The sequence below is a fragment of the Camelus dromedarius genome, chromosome 1 (assembly GCF_036321535.1).
Source record: "Camelus dromedarius isolate mCamDro1 chromosome 1, mCamDro1.pat, whole genome shotgun sequence".
Taxonomy (NCBI): Eukaryota; Metazoa; Chordata; class Mammalia; order Artiodactyla; family Camelidae; genus Camelus; species Camelus dromedarius.
Window position 1 is genome coordinate 71356369 of NC_087436.1, and position 23656 is coordinate 71380024.

Below are 23656 nucleotides of genomic sequence, written 5' to 3' on the forward strand. Positions count from 1 at the left end.
GGGAAAAACTAGTATCCAGTATCCCTGCACACAAACAAGAAGCAGACAGCTGAGTTATGGTGTCTGGCACTGACTGAGATCATGTTAGAAATGTAAGCTTTCAGGTCCTTCTGCAAACCTACTAAATCAGAAACTGTGAGGTGGCACCTAGCAAGCAATGTTTCAGCAAGCCCGCAGGAGGTTCTGATGCACACTAAGGTTAGCGGCCCCTTGGGAAGAATGATGGTTCTCAGCATCGGTTAGCTCTTCCTCAAATGCAATGTATGAGGAACTCTCCCAGGGAAACGGCTGCATCAACAGAGCTGGCACAACATTGCTATGATGAGGTAACTTGGTCCTCCCGTACAGCATATCCAAGGGGCAGTCCCTTCTGCTCTTAATGTTTTATAAACTTCTAAATATATTTCTCTAATATACACATGCACGTGTAGATAGGTAGGTAGACAGATTGGCAGATTTCTCTCTAATCTGATTATTTCCACATTGCATTAGGAGTCAAGCTATAATATCTCCCAAAATGGTAATAGCAGTTAGGTTCTTTGAAGTCTTCAAGAACACAGGATTTGTGCATACTTAGTGGATTAAAAATAAACAAGAAAGGAAAGAAAGGAAAGAAAGGAAAGAAAGGAAGAAGAAAGGAAGAAAGGAAGAAAGGAAGAAAGGAAGAAAGGAAGAAAGGAAGAAAGAAAGAAAGAAAGAAAGAAAGAAAGAAAGAAAGAAAGAAAGAAAGAAAGAAAGAAAGAAAGAAAGAGCATTATTAGAAAGTAATCATATCTCAAAGGTAATACACATGCAATTTCCACTCCAAACTAGGATTAATGAATAATGGTTAGTGTGATGTTTTGATTTCTCCCTTGGGCCAGGACTGCACTGTCCGTAAGGATAAACAGAACACAAACTTAGTTACAGAGTCAAAGAACAACAGTTCCAGAAGGAATCTCAGGAAGCTTATAGTCAGCAGTTTCCTAATTTTAAGTCGCTGGGCTCCTAGGGACCAGTGGAGGCAGCAATGCAGATCTGTGAATGACTGTCTCTATGTCATAAGGCTGAACAGAACAGTACAGGTCAATGAACAATTTAATCTTTTTATTAGAAAAGATCATCAACCAGTACAGAGGGAGAGTAATTTGTACTCACTGGGGACTTAGACCAGCACAATTTTGTATTATTATTTTTTGATTATTAATAGATAGGTTAAATGATTAATTACTTGATAAATCATTTATCTGGTTTACAAAATATTTCAAAACATAAGATCCAACAGGTAGAACAACAACAAAAAAATCACAGATCTAATTCAAACCCCTAATTTTTAAGCATGGGGAAGATAACAAGGTAGTTTCATGAGTACAGCCCAAATTTAATTTAAACATCTTCATAGGTTAACATGTTTCTAAAATGTTTCCAAGCATAGCACATAAAAAAAAAAACAAAAAAAAAAACAAAAAACAAAACTCTCCCTAAAATTTTTAGTTTAATGGTTAGGGTCTAGGGCCAATATACTAGGTTTCTGGAGACCTCCCCCACCATTATGCTAGGTCTTGGTGTGGTACCATAGTTCAAGCCAAATGTGACAATGATGTGCAGCTGACCAAATAGAAACAGAGCTCTCACGGTGACTTAATTTTATCTGGGCCCACATCACTATGCTTGGTCTGTTTTCTTGTCCTGGCAGCCAGTTAATACCATCCTCAGAGCCAGGTATGCAAAATAAAGGACTATATGAAGCCAGGCAGGAAAGCATGACATATTGGCACCCTATAAGCAAGATCAAATATCCTGCAAGCCCAAAGGAAGTACTACCCCAAGATTCCAATCACTATGTTAGAAAGCATCACATTTCACAGATAATGCTAAATAAAACGTTTCCCACTGTGTTTGGGTTGCTAACATTTGCAGAATCTCTCTCTAAGTGCTGTTCTTCATTTTCTTTTGGGCTTACTTGCTCAGACTGGGTCCCGCTATATTCACATGACACCCAAGCTTCTAACAGCACAGCCCTCTCAATCTATAAAGATCTTCCATATTGAAGGACACCACCGGACAGAAGCAGGCCTTCCAGAAATCTCATATGTTTTAAATTGGGATTGGAAAGTTCTATCAGCTAGTCAAAAAACTCGCCAGGACCCCCAAAAGCCTACTTTTATATGCCATTTTAGTTCAAAAATGCATTTTCTGGTAGTTGAAGCTAGGGACCCACCATGCCACCTTTATCTCCACCCCCAATCCCAATTGCCTCCATAGACCTGTAAATAATGCATCCTCTCTGCTGTATGCTTTTTTTTTTAATGGAAGATTCTAGACTGGAAAAAAATAGATATAAGATAGCATAGCATATTAACCAACATCACCAAATAGGAGATATGAAAGAAACAAGAAAAGAAAATCAGACCCTGAGCAACAGTATATACCACCTAATGCCACCAAACTCTTTATCCCCAAAATGTCTCATTCTGAGATTCATAATTTAAAATATCTGAGCAAAACGAAAGGCCTGAGAGAGATGTTAAAATTATGACTTATGCCTCATTAATTCCATTCCATCCATGGCTATACCCCACCACCAAAGGGAAATGTTTCTAAAGCAGGAGTAGTGTGCTGTGTACATACATGCACTGAATGACTGAGTGGTCAACTGTATAAAACTGAAGTATTATAATAATAACAACAGTAAGAGGTCAATCACAGTTACCATCACCTTTATCAACTCTGAAGATGCTAATACACGGAACAAGATATTTTCACTTTATATTTCTAAATAGAATCTAAGCAAGAACTTTCTACATGGCAGAGCTGTATATGTATATAAAGAAGATGGAAAGGAGTGAGTCTCCCATCCTTAAGAGTCTTCAGGAGAGCACAGATCAGAGCATCCCTCAGAGAAGAGGATGCTAAAGGAGCCCTGTATCAGGTGGAGAAAGTGATCTGAAAATTACAGGATTTTCCCCCAAAGTATTCACTTCACAGGAGACTGTGTTTTCCATAAGTCAGGTCACAGGCTGAGTTAGATAACTGCAGCCTTTTTTATTTTGCAAACTTAATCCTCATCGTCATTATTACTAATTATGAAAATATTAAGGACAAGTAATTATAATAAATGGAAAAAGAAAGAAAGGGATTGTAGCAACAATCAGCAACTTCCTAGAGCTAGGCTGTGTGAAAGACGCATCAACATTCTGGTAAGGCCTTGACCTAACAAGCATTACTTCCCCCACTTTACGGAAGGAAAAAGACTTCCAAAAGGTTAAATAACTTGTTGAAGGTCACAAGGCTGATAGGCAGTAGAACTGAAAGTGGAGTCCAGGTTTCCCTGATTCTAAACCAACACCACGCCCGCTCCCAGCATGAGCCATTTCCCTCAACCATTTTACAAAATTTTCACTTCTTTCATCAATAGCACTTAGATTTTACCAAACTGAACTCTTCCAAAGTATCATAACTCTAAAAATACTTAGTTTGGCTGCTGTTCCTCTTCTTTGGTGTTTATTGATCATTCGCACTATAAAACTCTAAATTTAGTATCTTCTAAATATTTTATAAAAGTAAACTAGATAATGTTTTTCAAAACTGATCAGACTATATACTGTCTTTCTGTTTCTTTAAGACTACTGACTCTGGACTTAAGACATCGGTGCAATCATATATCCCTGTTTCTTCAATCAATAAACCAGAATTTTTAGAAATTTGTTATAGTTATGGAAGATTTGAACCTGTTTATCAAAGAACTGACAATTAAACCACAATAAGAGCAATGATAATCTCTTGACACATTTAGCGAAGTCTAATATTGCTCAAAAAGTAATCAACTCCTTTGAAAATAAATGAAAAAAAAAACAAGTGTTTAAAATTTCTTATTTTAGAGACAGAGAATTCAAATCTGCCTACCTTAACAAGAAGTACAATTGGGTTTTTTTTCTCCAAAATATTTTTTTTTAGTTTCATTGTCATAGACTGACAATAGTAAGATAAAACCTCCTTTTTCAATTGCATTTCTGATTAATCTCTCTATATTTCTAACAGTATTAAAAATATACACGTTAATTCATGTCCTGGCCTCCTTGTCAGCCACCCACATTATGAGGAGCGCATTCAGGTAGCCTGAGGCATGGGAACCACTAGGCGCTTTGTTGTCCACAGACCTTAGGGCCAATCCAGCTCTGCCACCAGTACTAAAGACCTAACAACAAATTTGTCACTGGCCTTTGAATCAAAGCATGTAATTAAACACTGATTTTCTCTGCCTTTTCTATGGTTTTTCATATAGATGTGTGCATATGTGTATACATTTGTGTGTTTATGTGTGTATAAATATTTATGTATGCATATATACATATATTTCCATACACACACACTCATATAAGTATAGTAAATATGTTAAATGACATAAAATAAAATGGAATTTAATATCAAAAGCAATTCATTTATTGATAGGGTTATTCTTATATGTTTTGTTTTTTTGGAAGTTAGGTAGAGCTGATCAAATTACCCTTTATGCTGTAAACAAGTCACTAAAACAATATTAGAGATTCTCCTGAGAGAGCAGAAAGATGTAAGGCATAAGAACATATAAGTATTGTATAAGTAAATACAATAAGAAAGTGAGGAAAACATTTCAGATGGAAGAAAGTACAGCCATAGAAAGAGGTTTACTAAACAAGGCACTTAATTCACCAAACTTGAAAAGATGAAGGCTGATGATGGGAGAAGTCAGAGTTTTCAAATTCATTGTTCATAACCCCCTTAAGAGAACATGTGGGGAACAAAACTGAGAAAAAAGTTACTGAGAGAAAAAAAAAACCTCCCTAAACTCCACAGAAGGTCCTATGACTTTCGCAAAACTTTTCTAGGAAGAAAGCAACATAATCAAGGAACAGGAATCCTCGCCTCTCTCTCATTCCGAATGCCCGGGCAAGCCTGTCAATATCACCTACAGCCACTGACTTCGGCCTTGAGACACATCTCTAGGATTTACCCCCCTTCTCTCTCTGTCTCTCTGTCTCTCTCTCTCTTGTATCATATTTGATCCTATATTAAGGTAAATACTGACCAAGACTACTTTGGTTCTCCCGTGTATTCATTATATATGTTACAGAGTTCACGAAATCAACTTACCCCATCGTCTCTTAGTTTTAATGGCCATCACAAAACCTCCTACTTTCCTCAGAGGCTCCTCCTCCTCGCCATCTCATCCTCTGCCATTATCAGTGATCGCTTTCACATACATGGTTCTCTTTTCAATTGTCTGATGTCACAAATATTGCTTTCTCCAGGAACTTTCTACCATCCTTCAAGGCAGAAACAATCTTTCCATCATCCAGAGTCTCACAGCCCATCTCTTCTAGTCTTAGAGAGTTTAAAACATTCTGCCTTGTACTTTGGTTATGCTTTTGCGTGTCTTATTTCCAGCACTCTTGGAAGACAAAGGTTATGTCTCAGTATTTCCCACAGCAATTAGTCTACACTCTACATATCTTAGCTTTTCAAAATGCTTTATTGAGTGATCACTATTTCTAAAGCCAAAGATTATTAAGACAAATGAATAACACAGTTTTTACAGTTAAGAACCTTGAGGTTGGGTTTCATTTACAAGAACTCTGTGACCTCAAAGCCTGATTATGCACAAGGGCCTCATATCAATATCTCGCTGCGCTTTTGTTCTTGTTTTAAAGATAATTTATCCAGAAGAAGATATTAAAGATGTGGTCATCACTATTTTACAGTTCCTAAAGCATTTCTTGAGTATCTAAAACTCGATATTAGGGGTATAATGAAGCCCTAGTTGCCAAGGCACTGAGAAGACTAGCAAGCATTACTTCCCAGGCCAAGAGCAGAAAGAAAAAGCACTTTCCCTCCCCTTTTACTTTCTGTTTTTCCATTCCTATACAAAGAAATATGTGTAATATCATATTTACTTTCTTTCTCAATTTTTAACTCATCTTTAAACTTAATTAAAAAATGTACCACTATACCAAAGTTAGACAAGATAATGGGAAATGAATCATAATCAAATTGATGTAAATCAAATCATAAGCTGACCAAGTGGTACTTATAAACAAACATGAATAGTTTAGATTAACTACAAAATAACTATTAAAAAGAAGTAAGTTCAAAATCTGAAAACATTTAGACTTTTTTTTTTTTTCCACTTCCAACTTTATTCCAAACTCACATCCTTGGGTATTTTTTCTATAAGATCGACTAAATTACACAAGAGAATTGCAGCCAAAAAATCTGGAAAAGGCTTGACATATGCATGACTCTGGGTTGATGCAAATTAGATGCAAAATGTGAAAATGATCAAGGACTTTGCCAAACCCTCCTTCTTCACCCTGGCTAAGCACAAACTGGCTGCCTATGCACTTGAGAAAGGAGGCAGGCTGGGAAATGTATCCACAGCCCAGACCCAGCCCAGGCAGGCACTACTCACCACGAGGATTAACACTGTAGGGCCACAACTTGGCTAAATCTCAGGTGAGAAGTAGTGAGGCCTTGTCATGGTACTGGTTCTCCCAAACTAGTTAAATTAGAGGACACTTAACCACTTTTCCCCTTCAACTTCTGGAAATTACAAGGTATGGGGGCTCGGAGTGTCTTCTAATCATGCACTGCTAAAACAGCCTCGTGTAGGTGCCCAGACGTGAAACAAAATTTCAGTCCTTTATTCCTCAGACCTTCTGAGGTTTCTTACATCAGCATGAAAACCGTGAAGACACACATCTCCCTCTGTGCCTTCAGTAAAATACATGACACCTTCGACAGACATGTTCCATAGGAGAAAAATGTGGCAGGTGCCTGGCCTTTAACGATCAGGTTTGCCTTATAAAAGCAGACGTTCAAATGTCAGCATCTAAGGATCAGTCCTTGAAAACTCTGAGTCCACTATAAATAGCTACAGATTTGGAACTATTTTTAGTACCAAACATTTCATTTACCAGATTGAGTGGTATTTATAATCTCCAGTCAAATGTTCTCAAGCCCAAGCACACTGGCTCACAATACCTTTTAAAACAGACTTTTTAAAAAGTGTCTCTGGAACTGGACTTAAGGAAATAAGCATGGCAAGAACATACATTTGAAGAGACCAAGTCCCAAAGCATAAGTCTTAAGGCAGAGAAGTCTTAAGACTGTTTTCCTTGTAAATTTGCAGCTGTCCACAAAGACTTCATCTGGCCATGCCCCAAATCTAAAAAGGATCAGATAACTGCAATACTAACCAGATGTGACTACCAGATATTTTAGAAAAGAGGTTCTGTTTATGGTCCCCAGATGGTTAACCTCAAGCTTCTGAGACCCCTGCTGTAATAGAGAAGATCCCCGATAGACGCCCCAGGGCACCTACAAGTGGTCTGGAGTGAGCACCAGGCAGGAGGAAGAGCATCTCTACCTGTGTTTTCATCTGGCCCTCCCTGAGCTTACCCATTTTACGTATTATTTTGTTAGGTAACCCCCAGTGATTTCATTTGAAGGAGAATCCCAAATGTTAAAAAAAAAACTGAAAACTTCTGTCCCAGATAAGCTCCCTTGATTGTAAAATCAGCCCACACCAGTCAGTTCTTCCACTCCCAATCAGTCTCCACTGATGGTAATCCAGGGGAATTAACACAGCAATATTGTTCTAGCAAGTCCAGAAAAATCCAGTTTCCTTATGTTGTGAATACATGACATAAAGCCCACTAACCAAGTGACCCTTTATTTTGGCAAATCTGAAGACCACAAAATATGACTGTGAGCCACCACTACTCACAGGGGAGACTGAATGGTGTTACAGGGCAAGTGCCAGGGCTCCGTGGAATAAAGAAACCTACTTTCAACAGGGATTCCCAGGCAGACGTGTCTTCGCGCTCAGAAGTGTGTGAAACGCCTGCCATCACCGTGACTCCTGACCACTGGACTCTCGCTTCAGAGACACAGAAGCAGAGAGGAAAAGCATTTCTCCAGCCTCAGGCCAAGGACCACGAGGAACACACCTCCAGTTGACAAGCTGGGTTTATTACATGTTGCACGGAGCTGAGCGCACACCAGAGGGAATCGCAAGCCTCTCAGTGAGAGAGCTTTAGAAAGAACCTATTAACGGGATGTAGGCTTTGGATGAGTAATTTGGAAGAGGTTCCAGAGAAGCAGGCTTTTTAAAAAATTGAATGCTGTCAGAAAACAAGGACAATCCCATGATTGAACATTGCAATAATCTCACCCATAAATTCTCACCCATAAATAGGACAGACTAGAGCAGGCATAAAGCTGGAATTGGTAAAGAATTAGCAGCCACTCATAAATGATAATCGTGGCAAAGAACAGGAAAAGGTCATGCTAGACAGGAATAGATATCCTTGGCCACACTGGCTGAGAGTCACTGTCAGTTCCTCCCTGCAGAAGACTTTGACGTTGATTTCAGAAACCCACAGAATAACAATTTAGTCATTATGCATATCTAAGCCTAGTCACATTCTAGACCACGGCTCTGAATGTCACTCACGGCATTTTTCTATCCTCCTCAATAATGCCCGTGTTAAAATAACTTTCTTGTCATTTCATACAGGTTCCTGGAATAAGTAAAATCTACCTATTTCAGTCAAGTTTCTGATGTCCAAAGGATTAAAAATAGCTGAGCATTACTGCTTGCTTTTCAAACTATCTGGAGGAAAAAAAGTTTCTTTTCTCCCCAGTTGGCCTCAGACCCATAATTTTGAAAAACTAATTACTAGAAAAATGAAATGAAAAAAAAAGCAGAAAACACCAGCCCCAACTTTTAAAAAAAATTATTAGATTCAATACAAATATAATAACTGTTACATTGTTTAAAAAGTTTCTGTATATAGTCTCACTCTCTGCATGTATCTTGTCAAAAACCTGAGTCTACAGAGACACTTTGAATAGCACTATTTTTTTAATTAAAGAATTCTGTTTAATAAAAATTAATTCTGTCTCAGTCCACTGCCCATTTCAAACTTAAACAAGGTAGCATTAGAGAAAGAAGAGGAAAGGGGTCTAAGGCCAGACTGAGGCCAAAGTGAGACGCACACCTCCTCTGAGCACATCGGGAAGCAGCCTGACTGATCAGGTTCATTCTCCTGCTCTCAGCCTGCTGTAGGTGCCCCAAGTCAGTGATATGGGTCTGACTGACCACCACTGTGTAGCAGCAACAACCACCATCTTACACCTCTCCATATGCTTCCACACAGCCTTGCAGACATGGACACATACAGAAACACTGCACTCCGTTGCAATTAATTTATTTCTCAACCTGTACTTGGAACATGACTAAGTTAAAAGAATAAATCCATACATTTTTAAAGGCCTTTAAAGAACTAAAGACAACAGTTGTCACAGTTTCATAAATTAAAGTTCAGGAGTAAAACGGCAAATAGGAAAAAGCACAGAGTGTCTCATTTGAATCATTCAATCATTCACAAATATTTACTGAGTGCCCACTATGCCAGGCAATATTCTAGGTGGTAGAAATAAGTAATAAATACATAGATCAAAAAGTAAAAAATAAAAATAAAGAGGTAAGGAATTTCACTCAGGGCAAAGGTCATGCTAAGAACTCTCTAATGGAAATGAAAAATTAATGCCCGTGCTCCCTTTCTATGAGCAAGAGCTTCAAAGGACACATGTAGAAAATCAAATCCCTGGAATCCCATCGACACCAGGTAGGGCTTCACTGCCGTTCTCCTCCATAGCGGGAGACAACTTTACACTTGCTGGACAGGGATCTTCCCGTTGGTATGTTCAGGCCAGGAGTGGCCGTGCTTTCTACCAGGAAACTTGGATTTGACTAGTATCTCAGAGCTTCCTGGGGCAATGGCTTTATAGCCCGTCAGGTTAATCCTCAGGCATGTCTGTTATCTGAGTAGCCCTGCTTCCCTTCCTCAGGTCAAGAAGGTCAAGCTTAAATCCCTATATAGCAAGTTAAAGGAACAAAAAGGGTTGAGGAATCAGCTAATCAGCCAAATTTATTTACATTCCCATCAATTTCACTTCCCGTTTCATCTCTGCTAAGAGGTGTACCCCATCCAGTGCAACTCTGCAATTTTAAGAACTTGTCCCCAGCTTAATGAAGTAGCCACTGGCATTACCCCTCCAGTGTAACCATCTGCTCTCTATGACGCTGTCTCTCCCACCACCATCTTTATTCTTCCTCCCAAGCTCATAGCTGCTCTGAGCTGGACTCTAGGAAAGGCTTCTGCCTCTGCGTACCCACAGAGTCAGCACGGCCTGCTGTAGGCCAGACCCCACCCTTTCCCTGGATCAAGCTCAAGGCCTGAATCACTTATGTCTGGTTTGAAACTGTCCCCACTCATAAAATCTCTCCAGAACATACTTCCCTTTACCATAATTTTTTAAAGCTAAACATGATTTAAACACATGTGCATATATATACATATACATGTACACATGTGCATATATGCCAGATACTTTGACACTTAAAATCCCCGGCAAATTTAACATCTTTGAGCTCCATGAGAACGGTGATTGTGATCATTCCTTTACCATTTCACAGTGCCTGGGATAGCGCTTGGCCCATAACTGGCTTCCTACAAATATCTTTTAATTAATTAATTAATTAGCAGATCAAAGAATGGAACAAATGGATACTTGTAGTATACACTGGTACTGCTGTATACACACACACACTATATCAACATATACATGATGTCAGTAGCTAACACTGTATCTTAAAAATGAGAAATCAATCCTAATAATCAATGTTCAGTCACATTCTGTATCCATTTTCCTCTTCCTTAAAACAACTCGTTAATGCCCCAGATTTCTGTATCTATATGATTAGATAATTTGACATGCACAGGAAGAAAAATACTCATTGCTAAGTCAGGTTTAAAAATCACTATGATAAACCATTAAAATTCTTTGCCTTTTGTCTTCCTTAAACTTATCTTCAAGCTTCAAATCTTACAGGCCAAGCTTCAATCTAAACTGAGGAGATAAAATGTACATAGTTTTTATGCTATAAAAACTAAACAGTAACACTGAATGAGGTTTAATACTCAATATATTTTACTTAGAACTATTATAAAACTACCTTTCTGTGATTTATTTCCGTTATCATCTGAGTAGTATTGAATCACGCTCTCTTAGCAAACACTTTAAGCTTAGTCTTCCAGAATGTGCTTTCTTTCCATTTTTTAATTCAACGACCTAGTTAATCCAGGTCTGTTGAATGTTTGTGTGAAACGAGAGGAACTGGAGAGATCCCTCGTGCCTTCCAAGCCCAGAGTAAATGGTCCAGCACCAGACGCGACAGTCGAATCCTAAACTGACATGAAGTCCAATTTGCCGACTTGGAACTGCCACACACACTCTATTCAGTTTCCTATGATGATTCCTAAAACCCCACGGAACATCAAGAGGCAGTACAAGACCCCCAGACAGAGCCTACAACCAGGAACTGACCAGCGTTTGGTAAAACGTACAGCACCATAACTCCTCTGGGCTGTGCTCACGCACGGGGAGGGCCGCAGAAGAGCATTCAAGGTGTTGCTGGAGGACCCGCCAAAGCAGAATCATTACAAGCAGGACTGCAAAGAGCATTCTGAGAACTCTCGTAGAGAGACGAAACAAAGAACAGCTCTAAACTCCCAAGAAACAGCAGCCTGGCAACCATACGAGGAAAAATGGTTGCTCTTTTTGAACAAAGACTTGGAGTCAACTGTGAAGGGAAGAGGCATAAACATTGACACGCTTTTCAAATAACATCTGGAGATACAAAATAAATAAAAATACTTCCCATCTTCAGAGCATGTAAAGAGGGATAAGTTACTATTGGCCTCAACCACAAAACTGAAGAGCAAGATAGGGGCCTGTTATTCAAAAATAGAGGGAAAAAAAAATGAGCCAAAGTCACCAGGCAAAGAGGATGTTCACAGAGTAATGCTATTGGAACAAATTCTAACAAATTTCTCATTCCCCACTCTAGCATTCTGTGTGGAAGCGAAAGAATGCTTTCAAAAGAAAATATCCAACCTTTCCACATAAAAACTGAAATACTATCACTTTGAAGGAATCTCTGCTTCTTTAGAAAGTTCTCAGAATGCTTTGAAAGAAATAAGGAAATAAAATTGCCCAACATAACACAAGTGAAAATATAAGCAAAGAATGCTAAAATAGTTGTCTTTGGTTTCTTAGAATAATGTTGTCTTCATGTCAAAATTAAGCCAAAGCACACATCTTGGATAGTAAGTATAATGCTTTCTAGCGCTTCTTCCTGAACTTAAAATATCATAATGAGGCTTTCTTTCCGCTTTCACCTTCCAAACCATGCTGCAGCCACCCCGCACTCCCAAACACCTGCAAACATCAGACACAAAAGGCAATGAGTCTTACCAGACCATCACAGTTGCTAATGGCAACAGAGGTTCCCGGAATGTCCATGATGTCACCAACATAAGCACAGTTAGTCTGCAAAGGCTCTGTTTTCCAGACTCTTTCGGAGGCACTTCCTGGTTGCCGGTCATTAACAGGGTGGGTTATATTCCCAGGCACCGGAGATGTCTCCTGCCATTCCACAACAGCGCCAGGAGCTACTAGCTGAGTGTTGGGCTTTAGTCGCAAATGAAAATCCCTTCCAAATGCTGTGATGTTAAAGAACAATTGCTCAGAGGTGGAAGACACATCCCTCGCTGACCTCTTTTTGTGATTTGCAGAAAGAATGTGGGAGAGGTAGTGTCCTTCAGAATTCGTGCTGACTGGAGTCACCAGCTCATACTCTTTCTGTCTCTTTCCTGTTAAATCTGTGGAATGAAAAATAGAATTGTAGAACCCTGTGCAACAAGAGAACACAGGCAACATAACACATGACCACCTCACAAGACCGTCCCTTAACTTGCATAATAAATATATTCTCGAATCATCTCAAGATTAGTAAATTTTGAGAATGCAAATCATTTTCAAATGCATTCAATGTGTTCAAGAAATCATTTCTTTCAATTTTTAAAAACGTTTACTGCAATGTGAATATTCATCTCATTTATGTTTGAGAATATGAATATAATAACTTTCCATAAACTATACCTGGCTTGCTTATAATCAAGACATATTCCTAATTAATGTATCATTGGCATAACTGACCTGCTACAAACTTTTAACAAAGTTGATATGATGTAGAAGAAATTTTTTTCTGCTTTAATTTTTTCCTTGTAAGAATCCTAGAATGCATACTAATTATAATAGATACTTTATGTCACATCTACCATTAGCCTACATTACAGTGTAATTTATACACTGTGGTTTATGATGCTGTAGTTTGCACGTATTTTTCCATCATAACAACCCTAATAATCATTCTTTACAGGTGAGGAAACTGGGACTCAGAGGTGTGCGTCCAAGGTCAAATAAGTGTGACGTTCAGCTATGACTCCAAGTCATACTCTAAAGCCCAGAGACTCACTCTGCCACGTCATGTGCGGCACCATAAATCACAGAACATTTTCAGCCAATGAGGAGAATGGGGTGAAAAAGAAGAAATAAAAATCTATAAATTGGATATACCAGTACTGGTTAGTCAAGAACAAATGGCATTGCCATTTGGCACCATATTCCTTACATGGGACAGACACTCATTTGAATACAATGTGTCTTATGTTACAACACGGGTGGCCACTTATGCATTAAACTGAATTTCACGATTAGAACTTAATTCCCCAAGTTTAGCCAAATTTGAGTATTGTGTCTGCTAAAATGCAAACACCCTTGGGAAGGATAACACACAAAGTGAACCACTTCTCCCATAACAGAAATGATTTTGAAGGCAGAAGGAAGTGAATAGAAAGAAACAAGGAGGGCAACAAGGATGAAGGAAGAACACATGGAAAGGAAAATCTGAGAACGTGAATTTTAAAGTTCCCCACCTCCATAATTTTAGCCTAAGGCTAGTCCTGTTGTATAATAAAGTGCCCTGAAAAAAATTATATGATTCACAAATACTGCTCACCTGTGGGAACTGCATGCACGTCATCAAACACGTTAGAGCATGAGACCCATAAATGAACCTACAACTTATGCTCTTAAAGCATCCTTATAGAATCACTATGTTTTCATTATTTCCTTTTTTTTTTTAATACCTCAAACAATGTGTAAAGTACCAGAACACAAATGAACGTGTTTTGCAACTTGGAAATTCCTTGAGTACAGTAATATAATGACCAATGTATTTAAACAAAATATCCCTTACTTTATTCAATGCATAGAGCAAGTAACCTGATTGCACTAGGCAGAGAAGGAGTGAGGATGGTCCTATCACAGAGTCAAGGGAAGCCTGGCTTCCAAACTGGGAGCAGCAGCAACACAATTCCTGCTTCACAGGCTCCCTACATCCCAAAGACCCACACTAGGCATGGTGTGAGCAGGACACACAGACTGTCTCCCTTATAACCAAATCGATGGTGAATACGTCTGTAAATTCTGGTTTAGAAAAAAAAAACCTCAACATTTTAGGGAATGAACTCAAGTGTCACAGAAGCCGAGTGATGGAGGGGAAAGTTTCTACAGGAAGCGATGAATTGGGCTTTTGGATGTGGACTGACAAAGCTAACCCCAAATTAATTCCTTGAGGATAAGAAACCCATTCAACTCGATCTTCTCAGTGTCATCTTAACACAAGATTTTGTACCGACCAGCGTCTCTCATCAGTAGGACTTGTTTACGATGTGTAAGTAACAGAAGTAACCGGAGGACATTTGCTTTGTCTACGCTGTACCACGTGCTGACTTCACACCCATGGCCCAGGAGCATCTGGCTACACCAACAAGCCCAGTTGTAACTCTTCCTCGAACCATCAGTTTTCTGTTTCAAGGGAAGGAAAAGCAGTATTTCATTTTAATGTATGAATTTCCCATCTCTGCTAAAGGGAATTCACACAACCGAAATCGAGACAATATACTGATGCCTGGATGAAGTGACTGGAGAACGAGAAAATTTAAGAAGAATACAGGCCATCTCCTCTGCACCCAAGAGGATACCCAGAGCTTCATGCTTACAGCAAACCATACATCCTAGGTTCTCTGGGATGGCTCCATTTTCTACTGGCAGACAATATCTTCTGAATTTTTACTCAAAATAAAGATGGTGTTCCTCTATAGAGCTTTGTCTTCTCTGATGTTAAATAAGAAACCATTCCTAAAACGCACGCGTAAGAAACAATTTCTGAAATTAAACTCTGAATGAGTCATTTTCCAGGTGGGAATTAAAGTAACCAAAAGAAAACATGCACTTGGTATCCCCTCAGGCTACCATCCCCTGAATGCAGTTAAGGGAACTGACAAGGGAGCCGCCCAGTCACCTGCCATTACTGCAGAATAAATACTAGGTAATGTGCTTTGTGCTCAAGAATGTATCTTCTCTAATTCCCACACCAGTCACAGTGGGTGAGCATTGTTACCCTTAGTTGCCTCTAGGCAAGCGGCCTAGAGGGCCTGATGCATAGCAAACAAGGAGCCAAGGGAAACTTTCAATTCTGGTCATCTGGAAGTTGAAGATCCTACTCCTCTGCACTCATTCCCTGCAGAATAGATGGAACATTCTACTGTCAATTCCTAAACTGAGATCTGACTTACAAAGGAAAACTTCCCCATGAAGGATGATGTTCTGCCCACCTGCATGCAGCCAACCAATTTTTCCCCTAGTGTAGCTTCAAAAAGTTCTATAAAAGACTGTCAAATTCTTGGTCTTGGTCATAGACATAGAATACAAACTTGTGGTTGCCGGGGGGGGGGGGGGGTAGGGAGAGACTGGGATTTCAAAATGTAGAATAGATAAACAAGATTATACTGTATAGCACAGGGAAATATATACAAGATCTTATGGTAGCTCACAGAGAAAAAAATGTGACAATGAATATATATATGTTCATGTATAACTGAAAAATTGTGCTCTACACTGGAATTTGACACAACATTGTAAAATTACTATAACCCAATAAAAAAAAAGTTTAAAAAAAATTCTTGGTCTTGGGGAGAAAAATAAAGGGTTGGTGGGGAAAGCTCAAAGGTATCAAAAGTACTTAATCTCAGATTACAATCACATATGCAAACCAATGTTAATTAACTGCACTCAGAAATGATACAATTCATACACTCAAATACTTCCACAAAGCAATCCAGCCCACAACCAAGGAACAGACAGCAGTGTCTGAAAGCAGGAAGTTAAGTCAACACATGAACTTGAACAAGTTCTTTATTTTCCCTTTAGGCTCAGTTTCTTCAGTTGTTAACTGGAGGTTAATAACAGTCTCAACTTCATAGGTTGGGTGAGAGGTTTAGATGAGATTATGCAGAGGATTTGGTAAATTTAAACTACTGTAACTTAAATGTAAATTAGATACTTATTAAAAGTAGTGCCCATGTGCAATTTCAAAATGTGAAACTACACAACTGTCAACTGGGATGGCTGAAGGGCCACAGCAATAAGCATGTAAAGGTTTTCATGAGCCGTAAATTCCACAAGCACAGAGAGCTAGGGCCACTGTAAAGCCACACTGTGGTCACTGATTATCCAAGCCTGACTCAGACGCAGTGAATTGTCCACAACCCGCTGGCATCTGTGCATGCCTGGTCCATTGCCTCCTGTAGTATGGATGGTCTGTGGTCTTAGACAAGAGCAAACCCTCCACTTGCGTACCCCATCCTAGCCCCTCTTGCCTTTGCAGGATGGCTTCAGCCATTGTCCTCTCTCTCTTTTCTCATCGGTTTTCCCATCACTAGGTCATTCCCATCACTAGGTCATTCCCACCAGCAAATCAATAAACTGCCATACTTCCCACTTTGAACAAAAAACCTTCTTGATGCCACATCTGCCTCTAGCTAATTCCTCACTACTTCGCCACACTTTATAGCAAAACACTTCCAAAAATGTGACTATATGAGATCTCTCCAATTCCTCTTTTCCCATCCTTGTTCCTTCTGGAACCCACTCCAATCATGCTCTTGTCAACATCATTAGTAACCTCATGAGCTGAAACCAATGGTCAAGACTCCACCTTTTCACCTGTCTGACTAGTGGCATCTGACTCCGTTTGTTTCTCTTTCCTTCTTGACACATTTCCTCTAGGCTCCAGGACACCACTCTCTCTTCTGGTTCTCCTCTTTCCTCATCTCCCCTTCTCATCCTCCCTCCTCTCCCCCCTTTATGCCCCTGGCCTGTACACACTGCACTGCCCAGGACCTGGCCCTGGCCCCTCCTCTTCCACCTCTCCCCTCCCCAGCCGGGTGAACACATCCCATGCTGTGACACTGAACGCCTTCCCAGTCTCAGTCTCCGGCCCAGGTTTCCTCCAGGAGCTCTTCTCTTGTCAAGCCAGTCGCCCCCAGACCCTCTCCCTGTGGGTATTCACCGGGCACCTCAACACTTCCAAAAGCAACTTCCTGCTTTTCTGCTCCCACATCTGTGCTTCCTGCCCACCTCAGTGTAAGTGGCAACTCCACCTCTTAGTTACTCAGACCAAAAGCCTAACTAAGCCATCCTTAACTCTTCCCACACCACACATAAATCTTTCAACAAATCCTATTGACTCTAACTGCAGGCTATCTCCAGACTCTTGATCACTGCTCACCCTACTCCCCCCACCACTGCCCTAGTCCAGTGCACCACCAGCTCAGTTTAAAATGAGACCATGACTGCTCTCCCCTTGCTTCTGTCCTTCCGCTTTCTAGGTCATCCTCAGAATGGAGCCAGAGTAATTCAAATGGCAGATCATGTCGCTCTTCTCCTAAAAACCCGGCCCACGCAGGGTAACTGGCCCCCAAGGGCCAGCACTGGGACCTCTCATCTCAAGGTTACTGTGTTCGCCATTTCCTCTGCCAAAGCGTCTTCCCCCGACAGCTGCACGTCTCACCCACCCCTCAGTTCCTTCAGAGCTCCCCCGACCACCAGTAACAACCTCCTAACTATCTCCCTTCTGCACTTTACTTTTCCCCTAAAAAATCTGTCACCCTCTCAGACACTATAAATTTTATTTATATGTTTATTTGTTCATTGTTTCTTTATACCTACTACCATGTAAGTTTCATGAGGGAAGGGATTTTTTATCCATTCTCTTCACCGTAGTTCCCCAGTGTCTAAAACTGACTCTGAAGTCACTCAGTAGATACCTGTGAATGAGTGAATGAATGAAGGAGAGCAGTTTGAGCCTGAAGGAGTATCTAAAATTAGAATGCATCCTCTTTTCCAAATAGCAGTTTACCACCAAGCAATCGATGACAGCAAACCACACAAGTTGCCATATACCTCTATAGCCAGAATCTGCTTGCGAATGTTGGGTCTGTTTCTCACAGTTCCTGCTGGCCTGTAAATCAAACATTTCACAGTATCCAGAACTTACATTTTAAACTACTAAGAACAACAACAAAAATGGATCTAATCACTAAAACAGACCTCCTGGAATGCAGACAGAGAGCCCCTGGTACTTAGGAACAGGCGGCAGGAAATTAGCCCCCACTCTGCAATCCCTCTGATACTCATAGGATTATAACTCTGCGGGTCAAGAATTAAAAAGACCTTGAAAAACCATCTCACCCTTGTCTCTTACAGTTAGAAGTGCCATCTCAAGCTGAAGGCGTTATGTTGTCTTAAGTTAGAGGTGCAGTGTCTTTCATCTACTCCGGCTCTCTGTGAGGAGAGATTTTTCTGAGGATTCCAGGCCTTTCCATCCCCCTTAACTCACCCCTCCCCCCACAAAGAAGAGTGCTGGATGTGACTGGCAAGTCTGGGAAAGATAAGCAGTTTGCAAAGCTCGGCACTCCCACATCATCTTTCTTCCCAGGCCCCGGGTTCTCTTCCACTTCCCGAGGGGCAGGCCCCCTATCCCAGCCCAGCGGGGCTGACACACACCAGAGGGGGAGCCCGTTAGACGGCGTACTGCCTGCCCAAGTGAAAGCCTCGGGCTCCACCCCCTCCTCTTTTCTAAGAGGTATTTTCACTACATCTTTTTTTTTTTAATTGAAGTATGTGATTGGTTTACAATGTTGTGTTAACTTTCGGTGTACAGCATAGTGATTCATTTATATATATGTATATATTCAATAGTACTGAATTCATAGGCTTGTTATAAAATTAAACAGCCTGATCCAAAGTGCTTAACACAGTATTCAGCACATAGTAAGCACTCAATAAATGTTAGATATTAATATTACTCTGTTATTCTCTCTAAATAGTCTCAACTATCTCATCATTACTTCAGGATAAAATAGATTCAGAAAATTAATATCTTTATTTCCATGTTGGACCCGAAAACTGCTTGTAAGACCGTCTGCTAATCAAACCCCCTCTCTTTGCACTTAAGAAACTGAAACTCAAAGTTAGGTAATTTAACCCAAGTCAAAACTTAACTTCGTCATTTAAGGCCCTCTGCGTCTGGTCTCTAATTGCGTTTTGACATCATCTCCCATGTTACCTATGGAAACATTTTAAAGTGCTCACTAGACCCAACTTACCACCCCTGCCTTTAGAGCCCCTTCTACTGCATCAACGGCGGCAAGGCCTGCTGCTTTCTCTCCATCTCTGCAAATCCAACCTGGCTCTCATGGTCTTTCTCAAGCCCCATCTTTTCCAAGAAACCTCCCCTGCTAACTTGTCTAGAGTACAGACCCCCTGGTCCAAGCTTCCTAACTCCCGCGGCTGTGTACTGTCTGCATCAAAGTTATAAAAATCCCTATAGGTGAAAAGTTACAGGCTCACCTCTTGTCCTTTCAGCGATTTTAAGCTCGTTGGGGCAGAGGTATGATCTTAAATGTGTTCAAATGTCCCCAGTGGACATCAGTCTTTGGGGAAAAAGAGAAATCAATGGCTATTTTTGGAAGTGGGGATTCTCAGGAGGGAGTGGGCTCACAGTAGGACCCTGCGGCCTAGCTTGGAGATCACCGTAACTCCTTCATGCATTCAGCCACATGTGCTCACAACTGAGGACAGGCAGCTGGGGATGCTTTACATTGTAGAATGCTACACAAATGTCCCCTAGAGGAGACTAGATGTCCCCTGCACATTACAAAGACCACATGATAGAATAGTAAGAGAAGTCTCCAGTAGTACAGTCAACACTGCTAGGACCCGGAGGGCTGTGGTGCAAAGTTCCCGTGTATCACAGCAATTTTTAGCTGATCTGATTAAGAGCAAAGACACCCCAGGCATACAGACTATTGGAATACTTGTGATTGATGCAATGCAACTTTAGTTCCCAAGCAAGAAAGGAAATGGGGTACGATGTACAATGGTTGAACACTAAAGGTCTGGAGTCAAAAAGCACTGTGTTTGAATTCTGGTTTCAAGCTGGTATGAGCAATCCTGTTAGCATCCTGTGAGCAAACTATGAAAAGCAAGGCTCAGAAAGGTTACCTGTAAAACAGGAGTAAGAGATAAGGTATATAAAGGGCTTGGTCAACCTAATAACATTTCACTAAATGAAAAATTAGGTGGTGTTATTATCACCATCACCATAATCATCTACCTCGAGCCATAGAAGGAAGTCAATATCAGATTCCTTCTGTATCCCAGCACCTCTCAGGCCTCTCCTCACTCCATTCCCACCCAAACCCAGTGTCTCTGCTGGCTAGAAGGGATCTTAAGCTCTATGTCAACAGAGGGCCTGAAGTCTCAGCTGGCTGTAAGAACTCATGCTCCATTCCCCAACCCAGAGACTGGGATTCTCTCCCATGAATTGGCTGATTGCCCTACTATAGAGAAAGTCACACAGGCAATTTCCTTTATCAGGTATAAATTCTCAGTATGCAACAATCTGGCCACAAGAATGAAATCAAATAAGCATTTTCAAGATCTGCTAAAGAAGTAGCTCCAACAACAACATTTCCAAATCCTGAGCCGAGGGAAAGAGAATGACTTTCATCAGAAATGACAGGAGCCAGCTGCTCCAGGAAAGATGTGAGCGGGGTGAAGAGTGGACGTTAAAGAGGACATCACATGCCAAAGCGCTCACCAAGGCTGTAAACACTAACAGAGAAAGGGACACATCTTCTCTCCAAGGCAATTAAAAATTAATCGCGACACATGCTGAAATTCTGAACCCAGCCAAATTCTTTTTTCCTCACTTCATCTCCTCCAGGCTCTTATCACCACAAGGCAAAGAAACTCTTTGATGTCTTTTATTTTAGTTGCAAATCTATTTTCATAGCTATTGGGGGATTGCGGGAGGAGATGCTTTTTTTTCCCCCCACTCATTATTAAGAAAGAACAAATAGTTGTGAACTTAAAAATTCTTCTCATTTTTTTTAATCTGGATTTTTCATAAATATTTGTTGCAATTGCACAATGTTTATGTTCAAGAGAGTCATTTAGGAAAGAACAGCACATTCTCTAGCATTCCAGAACATGAAATCAGGTAAGAGGAGATCTTTTAAGAAAAGAAAATAAAAACTGTTTTAAAGAAAAATATCCAAGTATTTACTTTCTTTGCTACATCTTAAAATGATTAAATAATCAATAACAGGATAACAAGCAGAGGAGATTTATTTTCTTTTTAATGAGGCCCAAATGCCAAATAACATTCCAATCTTAGTTTTAAAAGAAGCACTTCTACTGGTTATATTTATCAGCATTGGAAATTTTACACATGCAAGAAAAATATTAAGACATTCTAAAAATTAATATTTTTCACACATCTTAAAATTTTTTAATGGATAATACTTTTAAAGGCTATTATTGAGCCTAGAATTTAAAGCCAGGAAAATTAGCATTTGTACTCAGGGCCAAAGGCAGGAGAAAATATGACAGATAAGAAATGTGGATATAATTTTTAAAGGTTTTCACCAAAAATTTACTTGTAGTAATTATATTTTCCAGATCTAAAATAGTCTAGTGGGGGAGGGTAAACCTCAGTGGTAGAGTGTATGCTTAGCATGCCTGAGGTCCTGGGTTCAATCTCTTCTACCATCATTTAAAAAAAAAATTTTAAAAAAAACCTAATTACCACTCCCTCCAAAAAAAAACTCCAAAATCATAATTTAAAAAATAGTCTGGATCATGGTTTGACAAAAATATGAGAAACTAGGACAGTCCACTAGGCCACTGTATTAGTCTCCTACTGCTGCTGTAACAAACTGCCACACACCTGACGACCTAAAACAATGCGAATATACTATCCTATAGTTCTGGAGTTCAGAAGTCTGAAACAGGTTGCACAGGGCTAAAATCAAAGTGTCAGTGGGCTGCATTTCTTTTGTAAATGCTAAAAGTGATCTGTCCCCTTGCCTTTTTCAACACCCAGAGGCCACCTGCACTCCCAGGCTCATGGCTCCCTCCTTCCATCTTCAAAGCTAGTGACATCCAATCAAGTCTCTCTTTCACCACCCTCTTCCATTTATAAGGATGCCCCAATGGATAATCCAGGATAATCTCCCTATTTTAGAGTCAACTGATCAGCAACCTAATTCCATCTGAAAACTTAATTCCTCTCTGCCATGTAACATATAAACAGGTTCCAGGGATTCAGACATGGATATCTTGGGGGCCATTCTTCTACCTGCCACAGCCTCCAGGTCCCATGCAATGTGCTGGAAGTCCTCACAGCTGTGGCCTTAATGCACATGAGTGCTTCCCAGCATTCATCCCTCCTTTTTCTTTTAACTGAACCTCAAATTTCCCTCCAGTTAACCACCCCACACTCCACTTTGAGTCGCTGTAAATCAAGAGTGAAACATCTCAATCCCGGCTAATCAGAGCACTGCATCCCCTGAGCACAGTGAACAGTTCAAGGATAAGCTCATGACTTGAGCTGCGTAGCCAGTAAAAGACCTACCTGGATCTATTACTGCACTGCCAAAACAGAAGAGTTCTGTCTAGTGGGGAGAAAAGTAGACTGATAGCCTAGAGTTGCTGGTGACGCCTTTGCCACAACTAGGACAGTCACAATCTTATCCTGACAGAGAGAAGAAAAGCCAACACAGAGGAAAAATGAGAAAGTAAGAAAGAGGGAAGGGAAAAAGGGAGGGACAGAGGAAGGGGAGTGGGGAGAGAGAGAGACTGATTTCTGACATTATTTGAGCCCTAGATTCAGCTATACCTGACTTTGATTACCTGATCAATTTTGTTTTCCTTAACCACTGTCAACTGGGTTCCTGTTATTTGCATCCAAAGGAGTCATGATTAATACAGGAACTTTCTCTTAGTGAAATAGAAAGAAGGAATTTCAATAAATAAGGTGAAATGAAAAAAGAAATAAGGTGAAATGAAAAATGGAATACACAAGATATAGTTGGTGTATCCATATGGAATAACTGCTTTTGCACTATTCCTTATTCAACTCCTCCCCCTACTGCTATATTCCAATAAATTAAGCAACACTAAAATGAGATACCAACATGAAGATAATACATGAAAATAGAACTCTTAAAGAGCTGTCACATGGTGAGCTGAGTGTCTGGAGAGCTTACAAGTCCATGACACACTAAATCCATTCCTGGAAAGCCCTGGTGGCAGGCAGACCTATCAGAAATGTAGGGACTGGAACGAGGTAGCTTTCCTTGAATATAAGTGTTTTTTTAAAAAGCATATACTAAGACATACTAATAATAATAACTATCATTCCAGCTTGCTTACCATGTGCCAGCATTTTATGAACCCTTTAAAACACTATGAAGTAAGCAGTACTTCAGTAAGAACAGAATGGCCATCATCAAAAAGTCTCTAAATGATAAAT

At 40.2% G+C, this 23656-nt stretch overlaps 1 protein-coding gene across 1 annotated transcript in view; it reads right to left on the bottom strand.

Annotated features, from left to right (window-relative positions):
- The window catches only part of ADAMTS3 (ADAM metallopeptidase with thrombospondin type 1 motif 3), a 241526-nt gene that overhangs the window by 208836 nt on the left and 9034 nt on the right, over positions 1-23656 (bottom strand). Inside the window, exon 3 of the mRNA XM_010982707.3 lies at positions 12343-12749. Coding sequence (XP_010981009.1) covers positions 12343-12749 — 407 coding nt within the window. The remainder of the gene's footprint in view (positions 1-12342; positions 12750-23656) is intronic.